Source organism: Quercus suber, unplaced genomic scaffold (genome assembly GCF_002906115.3).
Source record: "Quercus suber isolate HL8 unplaced genomic scaffold, Cork oak 2.0 scaffold_77, whole genome shotgun sequence".
Lineage (NCBI taxonomy): Eukaryota > Viridiplantae > Streptophyta > Magnoliopsida > Fagales > Fagaceae > Quercus > Quercus suber.
In genome coordinates, this window is record NW_027069542.1 from 931140 (window position 1) to 949222 (window position 18083).

General features: G+C 32.7%; 2 protein-coding genes across 2 annotated transcripts; one reads left to right on the forward strand and one right to left on the reverse strand.

Annotated features, from left to right (window-relative positions):
- The first annotated feature begins 2497 nt into the window (after positions 1–2497).
- LOC111992024 (protein SMALL AUXIN UP-REGULATED RNA 12-like) lies at positions 2498–3109 on the forward strand. The gene has a single exon (XM_024023829.2). It carries the CDS (start codon positions 2586–2588, stop codon positions 2901–2903), a length of 318 nt encoding a protein of 105 aa, XP_023879597.1. The 5' UTR covers positions 2498–2585; the 3' UTR covers positions 2904–3109.
- A 10798-nt stretch (positions 3110–13907) lies between these two features.
- LOC136061099 (uncharacterized) lies at positions 13908–16767 on the reverse strand. Its single transcript, XM_065773604.1, has 2 exons — positions 15886–16767; positions 13908–14441 (listed from the first exon to the last, which is right to left on the reverse strand). The coding sequence occupies exons 1-2, from the start codon at positions 16743–16745 to the stop codon at positions 14267–14269; spliced, it is 1035 nt and encodes a 344-aa protein (XP_065629676.1). The 5' UTR covers positions 16746–16767; the 3' UTR covers positions 13908–14266.
- Positions 16768–18083: the final 1316 nt, after the last annotated feature.

Below are 18083 nucleotides of genomic sequence, written 5' to 3' on the forward strand. Positions count from 1 at the left end.
CATTCCAACTTGCAACTTTTAAACTTCCAGGTGGTCCAAAACATGGAACTTCAGTATTATGCCTCTAGGCACCTTCTAGTTGTATGGATTTGTGGCAGACCATAATGTGAGACAATTTTTTTTTTTTTTTTGTTTCAATATCAATATTTTCTTCCTCTCCCATAAAAAAAAAAATTATATATATTCTTCCTCGAAAGACGTGATATCATGTAAATATTAAAAAATACTGTAAAAAAAAAAAACTAATGTATTAATAAATATAATTGATGTCATATCAACAACAAAATAAATTAATTTTTGAATGAAAGATACATTTTTTTTTATATCAATTTTATTATAAAATGCTTACAAATTAATGTGATAATTCTTCTCACAAAAAAAAAAAAAAAAGACATGATAACAAAGTGATGATGATGTCATGGCAACCACATAATAAGTAAATTTCTTAATTACTTTTTTTATGTGTTTTACAAAACATCAAAATGATTAGAAATTAATTATTATCTCATTTAAAAGTATTTATAAAACATAAGTTCATGGATTAGACAATAAAAAAAATCCTATTAATACAAAAATAGGTGTCCATAGTAAGAACAAATAAAATATATAATACAATTGTGGAATTTTCAAAATATTAATCCAATTAAAGGTTATTAAATAGTGTGATAATTAGTAACAATAAATATTATGCAAAGTGTAATTTAATGCTAACTACCTAAGAAAGGGATTTTTTTTTCCTTTCTCTAAATTGGTTTCGGGGAAATTTTAGTTACATGACATACTTAATAGTCATGTAACTTGATTAAATGATTTAATTAATCATTTGATTTAATACATACAGATGTCATTAATTATAAACCACCCCTGATGAGTGAGGAGATTCCTCCATCTCGGATTGAAAGAAAACTTTGTCCCTTAAGCAATTAAATCACTAATTCTCAAAATTCCAATCAAATCCTATGGAGAAGTTAAAATAGGAGAAAACTCATATCGGAGTTAAGAAACCAATGGGATTAAGAAACCAATAATTTAATTCGTTAGAATTTAATCATACATATACCCATCAAAATAAATAAATAATTTAATCATACTTTTGAACTAGGAAATGTTTAAAAGTAGGCTTATGTAGCAAGACTTGTTTTATTTATTATTTTAAATAATATTAATTAAATTGGAAATCTAAATGAATCCGTTAAATGACCAGTAGAGAAATACCATAGTCGAATTGAGTCAAAACTCGGCTATAAAGTAGAGAATAAAGTCCTTATAGAAGAACACCAAGTAATATCCAATGGTCCTCCATTATTATAGGAGTGAAAGACCACTAGGACCGAATAATTTCTCCATAAAGTAATTCAACAAAGCTTAGCAACATATTATTTGTTATCAAATAGATAATTAACCCTTTAAAAAAATTTGTTGGTCCGGTAGCTCTGCATTTCGTACCCTACCCAAATTACTTTATGTTGACATGAGGCAGTAGCACATCACCACTAAATTGTCATACTGTCTATAAAAAACAAATCAAATTTAATCCTTGTCCAATTTAACCCCCCCAAAAAAAAAAAAAAAAAAAAAAAATCTGGCTCCACTACTAATTTAAAACGTGAAGTTGGAGCACTTTCGATTCCACAGCATAACAAAGTTGTGCCTCATTGTCTTTTTGAAGTAATACGTGTCAAAACCTTTGTAGGTTAAGCTGGCTAACGCTATTAGCGCATACCCTGTGCATACTGCATGGTTTGTATGCCTAATTCATCTTTAATCAAATTTGTAAGTTTTTCAAATTAAGAGTGAAGATAAGATATATATCGGAATCACGGTTCATCAACTTTCGAAAGTTAAAAAAAAAAAGTTTAAAAAGGATAAGAAACAGTTAAATTCCCTAAGTATTGCAGTTTCAAAGTTTGAAAGATCAATAATGTGTGTATAAATACAATAATTCATATTTCTCCATATTAATTATTCCTTCCAGTTCACATACATAAGCACATAGAAACGCAAAGACACATAGTGAGAGTTTGGATACAGCTCCGTGATGCGTTGCGATTTGTTCCTTGTGTTTTCAGTTTTTTTTTTTTTTAGTTATTTACTTTAGAGGGACAAAAAGTATTGTGCATGAACAGTATATGCACTGTTCACACATTGTTCATGTACTGTTCATACATTAAAGAATATTAAAAATAGATCATACGACACTATTCATACCTTTAAAAATCATTTTGTTACAGTACTTTTAGTAATAATCAATTTTCAATAATAATAACTTATATTCAAATAGACTTACAGATAAAAGTCCTACAATGTCAATAGAGGACGCAACAAGGTAGGGCATGCCCCAGTGGGGTTGGAAGTAGTATGCCTTTGTTCATAGTGGTCCCAAAAAGGACTTGTGGTCTGTTCTTTGCCCCCACATTCCACATGACCTTGTTTCTCGCCCTCCCTTCCAACTCCCCCAATAAATACCTATCCATCCCTCCAATCCTCTCTCACCAAACCTTCATCTTTGTAGTCCCTTAAACCGTACTACTTTCCTTACAAGTTTTTCTTTTTTGGTTTGAAAAAAGTGCTTTGAAAAAGCAAAAATGGCTCTCAAAAAATCAAACAAAATACCTCAAACAGCAGCTTTGAAACAAATTCTCAAGAGATGCTCAAGCTTTGGGAAGAAGAATAATGGGGACGATGCAGAAGGGCTTCCTGATGATGTGCCAAAAGGCCATTTTGCTGTCTATGTTGGAGAGAATAGAAGCAGATACATAATTCCAATTTCATGGTTGACTCACCCTGAGTTCCAAAGTCTGCTTCAAAGAGCTGAGGACGAGTTTGGCTTTAATCATGACATGGGCCTTACCATTCCTTGTGAAGAAGTTGTGTTTAGGTCTCTAACGTCAATGATCAGATAAAATTGGAAGTATGACAAAGATGAATGGGCTTCATTTTGTTATGATATAAATAACTTCTACTCGAACTATCTAATATGATCAATGAAGAGATTTAAGGGGTACTATAGTGGTGGTTTTGACCATAACTTGTTGACAACTATTGTACTTAAGATATTTTATTGTTGATTTGTGTCCGGTTTTCCTCAGTGATGCGCTTTGTGTCCTTGAAAGAACTATTACAAATGTAGATGTTAATTATTCATGAGTAATTCTCGTTTCTTTCAACTCTCTCTTCTGTCTTGTTTGTACGCGTACGTATGTAACGTATGTGATGCTTTTTGGTTGATTGACGAAGTAGCTAGAGCTTGCATTGCTTCAATCATATTACCAAAAGTCATTCATCCTTTATGGATGGAAAGGTTCTAACTGATTGAAAAGACGCGGACAATGGACAAAACCTCCAGTTGTATTAGTGCTTAATTTCTATCTAGTATCACTTTCAACATCATTTTTGTATATGTACATTTGGTAGCGTACTACTTCTGGTGACTTGCTTGGTACAATGTTAGTGCTTACGTACATATTATATATGGACGACTAATTGTTTAGATAAATTTTTAACGTAGGTAATAAATAAAGTGATATTCGTAATAACTTTAGATAAAGATTTATAATAAAAAATTGATGATAAAAATATTACAAATTTTATGCTCTAATGTTTACAAATCAGTATGTTGCAAATTACAAAAAAGTTATTCTAATATTTATTTATTATCTTTTTTATGAGCTTATTTATTATGTTTTAAGAATTCATCAATTACATTTATTATCATATAGAGTATTAATTTATAAATGTTACATTGGTAAAATATCAAAATAATTTTAATTTTTTTTAATAAAAATCTGTCAACTCAATTATTTTCATCATTAAAAAACAAGCAAAACAAAATCTCAATCATGGTATCAGTTAAGAGTGTCAGGGTTGCAACTACATGGGTATTGGCTATATATTGACCCCCAATTCGAGGTAATACGGTTCTGAAGGATGTATTGGCTATATATTGATTGGATGAATTTCCAGTGTAATACAAGCAAGAACTTTATTCTTCTGTTATCAGCCAAGAACGATACACATGTGATGTGATCATGAACGAAGGTTAGGTTTTTTGGCTGCTAATTTTTACTAAGAGAAAATAGACAGTGGAGATAAGTTTATGAAAATACATTTTGTCTCGTTATTATAACCGTGGTGGATTAAAACATTCCCACTATTTCAATTTTTCACTTTCCCAATGTAAGGATTTCCATTTACGATTTTACAACTTTGGCAAATTTAACATGTAAGAACATTCACATCAATCTGCGTATAAGTGTGTATAATAAGAAAAAATGCTCAAATTTACACATTTTTATTCAAAAACAGCCCACATCAGTCCATTTAAAATCTTGCAAAATCTTCTAAAATTATCCACGAGCTACAGTACCCATGTAAATTTACACGGGCACTATAGCATGTGTATATCATTTTTTAATAGTTTTTTTCTCTCTCCTTGGTACTGTAGCATGACTTTGTCTGGAACTGTAACACTGTAGCATTGGGTTAAAAAAATGAATATTTTATTTGAATAAATGTGTATAATAGACAAACTGATGTAGGTGTTTTGTAAAAATAGATGTGTAAAATAGAAAAAGTAAGTTTTAAACTTGTAAAATGGAAAAAATTTTGCACGGACTGATGTGGATGCTCTAATTTAGTAAATTGTTTACTTTTTTTGACATATTAATTATTAAAAAATGAGACCACCAAATCCTACTCTTTCATAACAAGTGTGTGAATTACTTTATTCCAAATTAAAATCCAACATGGATTTAGTAGGTGAAGAAAGTCCTTTTAGTTTTGTAAGGTGATATTAATCATCAGCACTAGATTCAATATTTTAGGTCTCTTTCTTTACTGTTTATGGCATTCTTTGCTACAGGTCTCTTTCTTTACACTTTATGACATTCTTTGCTATAGCTATAGCCTATAGGTCTCTTTCTTTGTTAATCTCTCGCACAAAATTGTTTTGTTTGAAGGAAATATAGGTAGAGAACCACTTGCATTAGGATTTTGTTAATTTGTTAGGCTGAGTTGTAGCCTGTAGGGCATATTATGTTGAGTTCATGCACAAGGAACCTGCAACTTTTCTGTTCTCAATTCACTTAGCTCTCGAGGGCTCTCAATGCCACACAAATATATTGCAAACCAAACTTATGTCTTCGCAACTTACCAAATTTAATTAACATGAAGAAAAAAATATCAAAATTGTCTCCCTAAGAGAGAAAGCTAAATATTCAAGTTTGCCTTTTGTTTCCTTTGTTTGTCTGTGACATTAATAACTTGCTGAGTGCATTTCTTCATATCCATCTGTTCCCCTCTAAAAACACGAGGATTTCAGCTTTCGGGAAACTTCTGAAATGGGCCATGATGAGATGGGTACTATTCTTGCATGTGAGTCGTTGATTAATTGCGAAACAAAAACAGTGAACCTTTTGGCTTTTGTCCTTCGACCCATCAAATCGATGCGGTTTAGTTATTGTCCCAAAGGCTAAACCAAGCAATTACCACTTATCTTGTCAAATATCTCTCCAATGTTGCTGTTGTTTTCTGTTTCTTTTTTGGGTACGCGGACCCTCTATGTTGGGTAATAAGATCTTCTTTGCGATTTTGGTTTTTTAAATAACTAGTCAGGGCAACGTGCAGGGCTTGCTGTGGAAAAAAATAGTGACTAAGGCTGTGTTTGTTTTGCCTTCGAATGATTCTAGGAAATCATTTTACACAAGTCTTTGTGTTTGGTAGCTATAGAAAATTGGGTCAAACGGAATTCATTTTCCACGTTGATTGTAAAATACCCTGCCTCCCTTGTAATTCATTTTCAGGTTTTATTTTACCTTCAAATGATTTCCATCCTAGGAAAATAGAAGAGAGAGAGAGAGAGAAACAACAAGGAGATCGCACCAGAAATAGCGGTCTCATCACACCCAGCACCGGCCCCAACCTCAAATCGCACCAGTCTCATCCCACCTCAGCACCAACGAGATCGCGTCGCCTGAAGCAAAACCGAGACCGCATCCCAGCACCATCGAGATCGCACCCATAGTTGCCGTTGGAAGCTCATAGGCGCTGCAATTGTAGACCGTCACCACCCAAGACTGATCCACCCAAAACCGATCTCGTCCTCGACCCACCCAAGACCGAGCTCGTTCTCAACACACCGATCTTGTTCTCCCTCTTTCTTAACATCGTCGATATGGCTGCCACCGACTACCAGCCCATTCCACTCCACCCTCAAACCCACCCGATCTGGCCATCGCAATCCTCCATCCACTCTGATCTCTCTCTTTCCCGATCTATCTCTCTGTCCCTCACTCTGTCACTTTTTCTCCCTCCGATCTCACTCTTTCTTCCTCTCCCTCAATGTTTTTATTTTGATTTTTGGTTGTGTTAAGTGTATATTTTGAAATTTTTTGTAACAAAATTTGTTTGGATGCTGAGAAAATGGCTAAGAAAATGTGAAAATTTTGTAGGAAAATATCATTTTTAAAATGTTATCAAACACTGAAAATTTTTTTCCNTTAAGGGCATTGGTTTAGGAAATGTTTTTAGAAACTTTTTATGGGGGAAAAAAAAACAACTGGTTTTTTTGATGCCTTTTTTATATTTTTCATAAAAGTGATATTAAAACTTTCCTAAAATGGTCTATTAACAAATGTCCTAAGGGCACTCATTAACAAGACCCTTAGTATTATATTCAATTAGGAACACAAAATTCTTAGACGTGAAATATTGGTGTTTTAATTTACGATATGAAGTGAACACACAAACATATCCAGTCTCTTCCCTTAATCCAACACAGACTTTACAAATTACAGATATAATTAAAAATAAAAATCTAAATTAGGATCATATCCAATTTGGAAAACGAAATTCTTATACATTAAATATTGGCATACTGATTACAAGATGAAGTGCACTTGCAAATTTTCAACACAGCTTCTTCCCTTAGATTTTTTTTAATAGGTAAGTTCAGTTTCTTCCCTTAATCCAACATAAACTTTACAAATGACAGATATTTGTAGAAACTGTAGCTAGAACAACAACAAAAATAGGTTGTACCAGTGCACAAAGCTCCCAATTTTGCGGGGTCCAAGAGAGGTGATTGATAGCTAGACCAACAAAAGAATCTAAATATCCTATGCACAATATATTGCAAGGTTTAAACATCTTCTAATTTGTTGTCTAATAGACAAACACAAAAACAACTACTGGGAACACAAAATCATAGGACCAGTCAATTTACATGTTTGGGACCCAAAGACCATTTTTTTTTTTCAAAGTACTAGTTTTCTTCTAAAACTAAAACCCCATTAAAAATATAAAGTAAAACAGAGAAAAAATTACGGGGTAAAGCACAAGAAAACTAGGGCTAAGCACAATGAGGAATTAAAGCTACAATGTGGTACCTTTTTGTCGGTATCGTCAGCGGACTTTCCAAACTTGAGACGAGGTTGCTTTGGGGCAGAAGCACCATCATCGGACTGGTATTCACCTTGTTTTCTTGCTGAAATTGTGAGGTGTGACATTTTTAGGAGTTCGATTTTCTTTGAAACACAAAAAAGAAAAAGAGGTTTATTAATTTTGTATTAAGGGTCTTCGGTTTGAATCGGTGAATTTTGTATGCATTGGGGCTTCATGAATCATGCTTGAGAGTTGAAACAATGGCGTTAACGGGTTAGGTTAGGGTTTTAAACGGTTTAGTTTTCTACATTTCCTAGGAAGTTCAGAAACGAGCCGTTTATGAATAGAGCTTGTCAGCTGTAAAGCGTAAAGTGTAAACCAAATCTCCAAACTCCAAATTTAAACGTTTAAGTTTTTTTTTTTTTTTTTTTTTCATTTAATTTTATAACTGACTTTCTTCTCATTTTTTTATTTAACCACCTCTTTGCTAAACTAAATTAAACATTTGTTTCTTAAAAAAAAAAAAAAAAAAAAAACCTAAATTACGTATTTAAGCTTTGCTAAACTAAATTACATATTTAATTTGAGTAGTCCTAGACGATTAGACTCCTAGGACGCAACAAATTGTTACAATGTTAAATCATCACACTAATTTTTTAAGATAAAATTAACTTTTATCCATTTTTTTGGAGAGAGTAACAATAAGTGTTTTAAGAAAAATGTTATGTTCATTACTTGTAGATAAAAAAGTAATTTTAGCAGTTATATTTCAAATTAGACCAATTGTGAGGATAAAAGCTCAAGTTCGTATATTCGGCTTTGTGCCCTATTTGAAGATGAGAGTATGTCCGAGGAGGAATAAATTATTGGGAAAAAAACCCCAGAGTGGAGAATCACAAGGAAAGGATGGGGGGAATATAATCCGAGGAGTGTATCCTTTTCGGATATATAGAATATCGGTCAAGCAAATACTTGGGCAATTTGGGTGACCTTCTAGGAAATTCTAACAATAAAGATGAACTTCAAGCAAGTATAAAGTTGATAAGAATAGAGAAATATCTAAAGGAAAAACTGCTACTACTGCATTAAATGCACTGCAGCAACTTTTCTGGCTGCATTTATGTGGAGAAGACCTTTGAATAGTGCATTCTCAGCTGCCACCACTCATGGACAACCAAAGAAGATACCTGATGAGACGTATGCTCAAGTGAATGCTTAGATGAAGAACAAGTGTACAATTGAGATGGTCTGAAAGAAAACTATATAAATGTAAAAGGCCTCTCATAAGAGGGGGATCAGAAAAGAGAAAAACGGAAGAAGAAAGAAAATTTACTGTAGCTCTAACAATTGTATAAGCTTTTAAAAACAATAGTTCATCTCCTCGGATATCAGTTTATTTAAGTTTCAAGTGTGTTTTTGTTTTTGTTCATCTTTTAGATCTTTATTAATCGTTATTTAACTCACAAACAGCCCAGCTTTTTCACCCATTCTCTACAAATTCATTGTATTGGGCTCGTTGGGCTCACATCCCACATCTTTTGGGGTTAGGCTACAAATCTTGACCCTACATCAATAATAACTTACTGAAAATTTGTTGTGAAAATGTTGTGTCTATATCACTTGTCTTTAACAGAATATACAACCATACATTTTTTTTCCTTCAAATTCTATCCTATTTGATTTTACATTTTTTTGATAATATTTTAATAGACACAATAGTATTTCTCAAAAAAAAAAAAGAAAAAAAAAAGACACAATGGTATTTAAGTTTGGATTTTACTAATATGTGTCCTAAGGGCACACAATAGTAAATTATTTTAGAAAATTTTTTATGAAAAAAGAAAAGAAAAAGTAATCAAATTTTTTGACAAATTTTTTAATTCCGTATAAAATATTTCAAAAAATGGATGATTAATATTAATTGGAGACTTTAGGATTTCCCTCTTTCAATTGGACTCTTTTGTAGTTCAAAAATACCCTCATTAATGAAGGGCAACTTCATTTAAAAATAGTTATAAATGTCAAATAACAAATTATATATTTCTAAATTATAATAGATGCAAATTATTAACTTTTATCCAAAAAAAGAAGAGTCAATGAGCACGCGCGTGAGCGCATGCTTAGAGACTAGTGTGTGTGTGTATATATATATATATATATATAAGCAAGACTTAGGTATAGTATTTAAGTGCTGTTCCTTAGGTTTCCTTTTTAAGATTCTGCCATGTGAATTTTTTATCATGGAATAGAAGTATATTTCTTAGTAGTCACGTGACTAAATCTTAAAAGGGAAATTTAAGAAACAACACCTAAGGTACTGTACCTAAGTTTTGTCCTATATTATATATATATATATATATTAATATATTATTAATATATATATATATATATGACTTTTTTGTTATTATCCAACCTATGTTCTAGGATTTGAAATGTTTCAAATGAAACAGCCGTATCAGCATCAAACTCAAAATCTATTTGCCTCTAAACGACAAAATCTATTTGATACACAGGCATTTTTCTTGTGATCCTTTTCCACACGTTTAAGAATCTGCTTTTGTAGTTAAACGGGTAATTAAAGCATTATATTTATATCTCAACCTCACAATATTTAATTGCGTTAAATATGTTAATCTTGATATGTGTGACATGAGTCACATTTCTTTCATTATGACTTCCACATATCTTTCTTCTTTCTTTAAGCTATAGTTGAAAGGAGGATGAAGCATCTATTGATTCTAATCTCCTCTCAGTTCATCATTTGTTGGGGGGCTTTGGGGCTGATGGTTTGGACAGGGCATAGATGGACATTCTTCGCCATTGTAATTTGTAAAGGGTTTTGGTTTTACTAACGAATGTCGATAGAACCTATGTCAATAAATTATATTAAGAAATATTTTATAGAAAAATAAAAAAGCTATCCACTTTTTAGATAGTTTTTTCAATTTTTCATAAAAAGTTTATTAAAATGAATGATTAATGTATGCTCTTAAGGTATATATTAACTAGATCTATTTGTAAATAAGAGCTCAAACAATATATAGTCTGTTAAGGAGAAAATTTATCTTGAAAAAGATTTCATTATCAAGAATAAATATAAACTCTTTTTTTCATGGAAAATTTTCTTGTTGTACAATTATTTGCATTTTTCTTATCTACATTTTCTTCTTTTTTATTAAATTGTTTGAGAAAATATTTGACTTTGCATAACAATCGCATTATCCAATGTTGATGTTGAAAAGAGAGGAGGATTTGAGAAGAGTATCGAGAGCTGAGAAGTAATGTTTGATTGATCTATGCTAGATTGTTACTACATCTATTTTTCCTTCTTTAATATGTAGTTTACATGCATATTGATATGTCGTTGTTTGTTGTAGATAGGTTTGTTGTCTTTGTTTTAATATCATCTTCATCTTTGTTATTATTCTAGAGATTTGTTATGCAAATTGAGGCCTACAAATGTTTAGAAGTATTGTTAGATTAAAAAAAAATTATTGTGAAGAAGCAAGTACAACTTCAAAAATAAATTTACAATTTCTATCACTTCAAACTGTTTTTAATTTTCTCATTAAGAAAATCATTTTTATATGTTTTTTGTAAGACGGAGAAATTAAAGAAGACGAATTGAAATTCAAAGCCTCAAATAGAGTTTGCTACACAAGTTTTTTTTTTTTTTTTCCTGGGAAAGAAGAAGGTTATATGTTGGTTTAGTTTATGTTGTATGTTAGATTTATAGTTACTTGGCTTAGGGATGGCAATGGGGCAGGATGGGGCCGAAATATGGGATATTCGCTCTCACCCCGCATGGTTTTGTCTTACGTAATTCTTGTCTCGGGAAAAATTTTATTGCCCCATCCCCACCCCTTGGGGCCCCTCGAAGCCCCACCTCACTCCGTAAAATTCTACTTCTTATTAATTTGCCCATAACTATTACAATTTTTTTTTAAAAAAATAAAACCTATTTCATTAATAAAAATATACTTGAAATTGCAAATAAATTTATCCCATCAAATCAAAAAAAAATTTAGCAAAAATTGAATAATATTATCCAAGTGTTTAACAAGGTAATATCACAACAAAAACAAAGATCTCATAATACAAAAGCAATGATTCAATGTTATATAAATTTGTTTCTAATAAAGAAAAAAAAAAAACGTTAAAATTGGTACCTTATTTCCAATCTTGCTAGAGAACAAAAAGAAGCAGAGAGTCACGTTGGTTAGAATAAAATAAGATGATGATATGTTTGTTTAAATAGTAGAGTTTTAGGGTATGAAAAATTTACAATTTAACCCTTATCAAAGCGGGGTTGGGCAAGGATGGGGTGGGGTAGGGTGGGGTTGGTCTAAAAAGTCTAAACTCATCCTCGCCCTGCCGCGTGCTACAAGGCTCCCTGTCCCACCATCTTCGCAAGGAAGGGAAAACCAATGCGGGGTGAAGCGGAGATGGGTGGGTTAAGCGAAGTGTGGCAAAATTGACATCCTTAACTTAGTCGAGTGTGAGCATTAAATATTATTTTGAAAGACATGTTGTTACTCAAATTTTTCTATGCATACTTCTATTAATGGGCAGAGAAATTTTGAAAATTATTTACATCATATTAGATTCTAAAATTATATATAAAAAATTATATTTATAAGTTTATAACCAAAATCGTGCAATGCATGAACTATCGTTATTAATATTTAAAAAGTTAAAGTGTAGCATTTTATGGTTGATATGCTCTTGTTAAGTCACACCTGCATAGTATTTCATTTCATTTCATTTAGTCCACTTTAGTATATTCAATCTTATTTGGTCCATTTTGGTCCACATCAGTCCATTTGATCCTATTCGGTCTATTTTGGTCCACTTTAGTCTATTTGGTCCACTTAGATCCATTTCAGTCCAATTTTGTCCATTTTGGTCCATTCGGTCCCATTCAATCCTATTAGGTTCATTTCGGTCCATTTGATCTAATTTGGTCCATTTTTGGTTAATTTCATTTCATTAGATCCCATTCTGTCTATTCGGGCCATTTCAGTCCACTTTGGTCCTATTCGGTCCACTCAATCCAATTTGGTCAATTTTGGTGCACTTACTTAAGAATGGAAAAAGATAGGTTTGAGTTGAGAGTACCTATTCTAAATCCTAATTTATTAAAAACATATAAATCTCAAACTCTTTTTTATAATAGTTGTGGTGTTAGTCTCTCATAGGTTAATGTAAAATAATAAAATATTAGACCACCACAACTAAAAACAAAAGTATTATTAAAATGTTGTGAATTGTTGTCATGCCTCTAGTTAGACTTTCTCATTTAATTTTGGGTTTTTATTTTTTGGTGTGTGCACCCCAGACAAGCTTTATCTTGGTCACAAAATATTTGATTAATTTATTTCTTCCCTATATATAATACACTAGACTGAAATGAAAACACAATTTAAATTTATTTGCTTCTATTTAAACTTTTAATGTTTACACTAATTGCACTTTCCCTTAATTATGGTGTTATTGTAATATTTTATAAACTTTAAAATTGGGTAGTGTTCCCCTTAACTATTGGATATGACGGATTAAGATTATGTGCAATATTATTACGTGCAAATGGTGCAATTGTTTTCAATAACTGAGATTAATAGTTTAAGAAGCAACTTTAAATCTTCATCATTTAATAAGAAAAGTTTTAAAAGGTAAAACAGTGAAAAATTAAAAAGTAAAGAAGTTAATGCTTTTTGTGTAAGAACAAGGGGTAATGGCACCCCAAGGAATAGGTATTTTACGGTATCTTAAATCGGATATGACTATTTTGCCTACTGTTGCAAGGGTTTCAGTTAAATCTAACAGAAATGTCAATTTTTTTATTTAAAAAAAAAAAAATTAATTCCCCGTTGATTTTAACAAATTTCCTAACATACAATGAGCAAAATGCTTATTATCAATAGTTTAGGGAGAGACTACTCAGTTTTATGGTTTAGGAACATAACTATACCATAGTTAAGGAATTTAACATAACCAAACTTTTTATCAGATAATTGGAGGTGATGATTAAACTCAAGAGTCGTTAACCAAACTTACTACCATATAAGCTGAGGTGATTATGAAACTAAAGAGTTCTTAACCAAACTTATTACTATATAACTGGAGGAGGTTGAATCTGGTGATCAAAGTCAAGAGTCATCCCTTTTACAATATGTCAGTCACAGTTTCAAAATATGAGGCATTTTAATTTTCAGCCAAAGAGCTATTCATTGATCTCCTGAATTTTTGTACACAAAAATCACATTAGCAAGTCAATGGCATTAGTCCTCAATCCTTAGCAGTAACGTGTGTCATAACCCAAAACCAAAAAGATTCTCCTTACATTTAAGCAGAAATACTAAATTCTCCCTTTGAGATGCTAGGGTCAACGTGGACTTAAGCTGATCATTAATTTTTTATACCAATACTGGCCAAAATATCAAGATAAAACCCTGAAACTGTTATTTGTCAATGGCTTTGAAGGTGGCAGCTTGATCAAGAGTATCATAAACTGTGAAACAAAGAACTGATGAAATCTCAATGCAAACATTGAAAGTACAAACTGCAATCACAACCATTTACATCATTAATTTTAGCACATCTTGGCTACTTGATGAACACAATACCAAGTTTTCTTTCCAATTAAAATTACTTTCTGGGTTCAATTTAACAACAGTGTGCAGCACCAACTAATAAAAGAAAAGAGCACTGGATGCTAAGCTCACAGGGCTTTTCACAAAGTTAAATATGGAAGAAAGGATCCCAGAAAGAGCTCTGATCCAGTGCTGCTGATTTTCAGACTCCATGGTAGGTCTGCAGGAGGGTAAGAATCAAACCACCTTGCATGGCAAGCCAACAGGCAGTCGAACAAGAGCAGCCTACCAAATTAGATATTCGAAGCACTCAATGCCATTACCTTGCACTGTTCATTCATGGCCAAAAGCTGAGCCTCTTTCTTGTCAAGAAGAGCACTTAACCTCACATTCTCTTCCATAAGTTTCTGCACTTCAGTCTCTTTCTGCATCTTCTCACCCTCTAACTGTGTTGTCTTTGCAACTAGCCTGCTTCATGGCAACATCAGATAATAAAACCACCAAAATTTTAAAAATCTAGCAACAGGAAGGAATAGAAAAATTGATTTAGCTACACAGACAATGCATATCACCGGCATTATCAAGGGAAGCAAATTTTCCATGCCAGGCAAAGATATCAACAAGCTTGCTGAGCCTAAAGGTTGGGGATTTTAGATATGGTCCAACTGTATTGGGAAAGCAGACAAAAAGGAGAGGAAACCAATTTCTGCTTAACAAATAAACTTCATTTTTTCATATATTTTTACAATTTTATTTTCGTTACACAAACTATTTTGGGTTGGCAACTCAAAATGTGAGACTGGCTTCCAGTCAACTTTCTTCATTAATCATTTTGTTTGATCTTTTTCCCTTTCTTTCAACTTTTCCAAGATCTAAACAGAGTCTAACAACCTTTATAAAAATTATAATCTGATAGACAATTAAAAAAAGTCAATCAGAACATCTACCAACCTGTGTGCCTGACCCTATGTTTGGAAAGAGAGGAGAGACGAAGAAAAGAAGTGTATTAGTAAATAATTTATTCTAGCCATCTCTTCTCAAACGCAAAGTGAACAGTGATATTCAGTAAATTATTTGCTACTTGCTAATAGAGAAAAACAACAGAAATAAGATACAGCATAAGGAATGGTTTCATGTTTGAGGGATGAAATTCTCCTTCAAATCAAAGAGTTATGATTAAGCACTAATTTTTCAATGCATTATTGTGCTAGTATGATGTCTACCTGGCTATCAAAATGAAGTAGCCAAAAAACCTATAAAGCGAGTTTCTAAATTGTCATCATAAAGAACTGATCATATTAACAGTAACCAATCCAACACATTTTTTCATTTGATTACCTGCCAAATAGCTCCAGAAGTTCCAAAATCTGGACACTAAAGTAAATCTTTGAAACCAAAGAGATGCCTCTCCAACTAAGAAATAAGTTTAATTACCTTAACATTGTAGTGCACTAATATGAGACATATTACTTAAATGTACTAATCTCACAAATTATCTATTGGGCACTAATCATAAATCCAATGGTACCAATTTCACACATTTTTTCATTTGATTACCTACTAAATAGCTCCAGAAGTTCCAAAATCTGGACGCTAATGTAAATTTTTAAAACCAAAGAGATGCCTGTCCAACTAAGAAATAAGGTTAATAACCTTAACATTGTAGCACGCTAATATGTGACAAATTACACAAGACAGAAACACAGAAGATGCAAGCATCAACAAAACAGAAAGCTAATGAATTGCAGAAATGCATAAGAAAGTGTAATAAAACACTTAACACAGCCCACCAAATAATATCTAGCAAACTCTTGACAATCATGAAAAGGATGTGACCAAAGCATCTTATACATTGGAGATACCTAAAAAGTAAAAACATACCCCTTTTTTATGTTTTAAAAAGCATACTAACCGTTCAAACAGCTTCTCAATAGTTTGGAACTGCTTCTCTGATGAAAGAAGTGTTTCTCTCACAGTGATGAGACTGCTAACATATGATTTTAGAGACTCAAAGTCTCTTTTCACACGACAAAGCTCCTGTTCATTTTCTGCAGCTCGCTGCCTCTGTCTAGATGTTTCTTCAACCAAATCCTCAACTCTCTGCCGCATTTCATTCAGTATGCTATTTGTACCTAGAGCAAAACGTTCCATCTCCTCTAACTTCAAAGACATGTTCTCAATTTGGATTGACTTCCGTTTAATTTCTTCCTGGCCAAAAGTTACCTTCTCCTTCTCAATTACAGTTTCAGATTCTGCTAATATAACCCTTTTAACAAGAGCTTCCATTACATCTGTAACCATCTGCACAGACTTGAGTATTTCACCAGTGTACGTTGCATCTTGTTCATCCAGTGAAACATGTTTCCCACTAATTCCAATCAATGTTTCTTCATCTGGACCGTCAAATGAAGAAAGATCAATATTCCTAGTCCAGCTAGACAATGGTGTACCATTTTTGTCAATAAACCCTACCCCTTCTAATTGTTTGATGCCACATGATGTATGGGCTAAATGGGGAACAGCCATGAGTTGTGCCTTTGATTTCAAGTAAGTTAAAAGTGTTGCAGTAGTTTTAACTCTCCGCCAAAGAACCTCTAACTCCTTCTTTGCATCTTCCTCAGACCCCTGTATAGATATTTTTACCTCCATAATTTTTGTTTGCAAGACATCCACTTGGGACTGGCTCCTTTCCATATCATGCTTCCACTCTTCATGTGTTTGGCTTAGCTGAGACTTCAAATTTGACAAGTCAATATCATTCTCTGCAGCCATCCCCTGTCAAAATTATGCAGAAATGAACATGAGAATTCCAATTGACTGACTACATGGACATTCTTATAGGATCCTTGAAGATAAGAATAATAATGCATTACAAAGCTACGAAGCTCAGACACAGTAGTTAACAACACGCCAGCTAGGCAAACCAAGCAAGATGTAGCAGACAAAGGTCCTAATAGGTTGAACACCATGCATCAAAGTTTCCATCTTGCAAAAGAAGGTCTATCTTTGTTTCTTCCTGCCTTTTTTTTGGATGAATAATGGAAGGCATATCTTATCTGGTAAAAACAGTTGAAATGTAACTGTACACCTATTCTGGAAAATCTATGCTTATCCACACTGAAAGCATTCAGCCTCTTCAACTAAACAAACATAATTCTTACAATGAGCCCTTACAAATGCATTATCTATACATATTTACAATGCTCACAAGCTTCACAAGGACTGCATTGTCCACCCATAAAAAATACAAAAAAAAAAACCCGAAAAAGTATTATAACCAATATATAGTAACTGACTAAACATATTACATGCATAATAGATCAGAAGAAGTTTGTTCAAGACTGTAAATGACACTTATTCTCTTCTTCTACTTCTTTTCATCCCAAATTGTTAATTACGCACGCACCCAATAAGTCCTGCACTCACAAACTCACCATCCACTTTGGTTCTACAAGGGGAGGAAGTGTCATCTAAGCTAGAGCTAATTGGCAAAAATGACACTCATTTATGCATCACAGATACACACAATACCTCAAAATGTAGTATTGAGAGACAAGGAAAAAATCGTTGCAATCACAAACCTTCCCAGTTCTCACCAATCTAAACTGCACCTCCTTGTATTACACAAACCAACTTAGATTTTTAGCCAAAATCAACTGCTTCTATTCTCAAAGTAACTGTTGTTGCTTTATTATGACTAATTAGCTCATAATCATCATTGACAAGCAGGTCATAGCCAAAATTAAATTAAATATAATGCAATTATGCAACATATAAATCGTAAATCTAAAGCCATTCCCACTTCAAAGTTCTTTTCTTTTAATTTTTTTATTAAAAAAAAAAAAAAAAAAACCAAATCAAAATGATCAAAGCGGGGTTGGGCAAGGATGGGGTGGGGTAGGGTGGGGTTGGTCTAAAAAGTCTAAACTCATCCTCGCCCTGCCGCGTGCTACAAGGCTCCCTGTCCCACCATCTTCGCAAGGAAGGGAAAACCAATGCGGGGTGAAGCGGAGATGGGTGGGTTAAGCGAAGTGTGGCAAAATTGACATCCTTAACTTAGTCGAGTGTGAGCATTAAATATTATTTTGAAAGACATGTTGTTACTCAAAT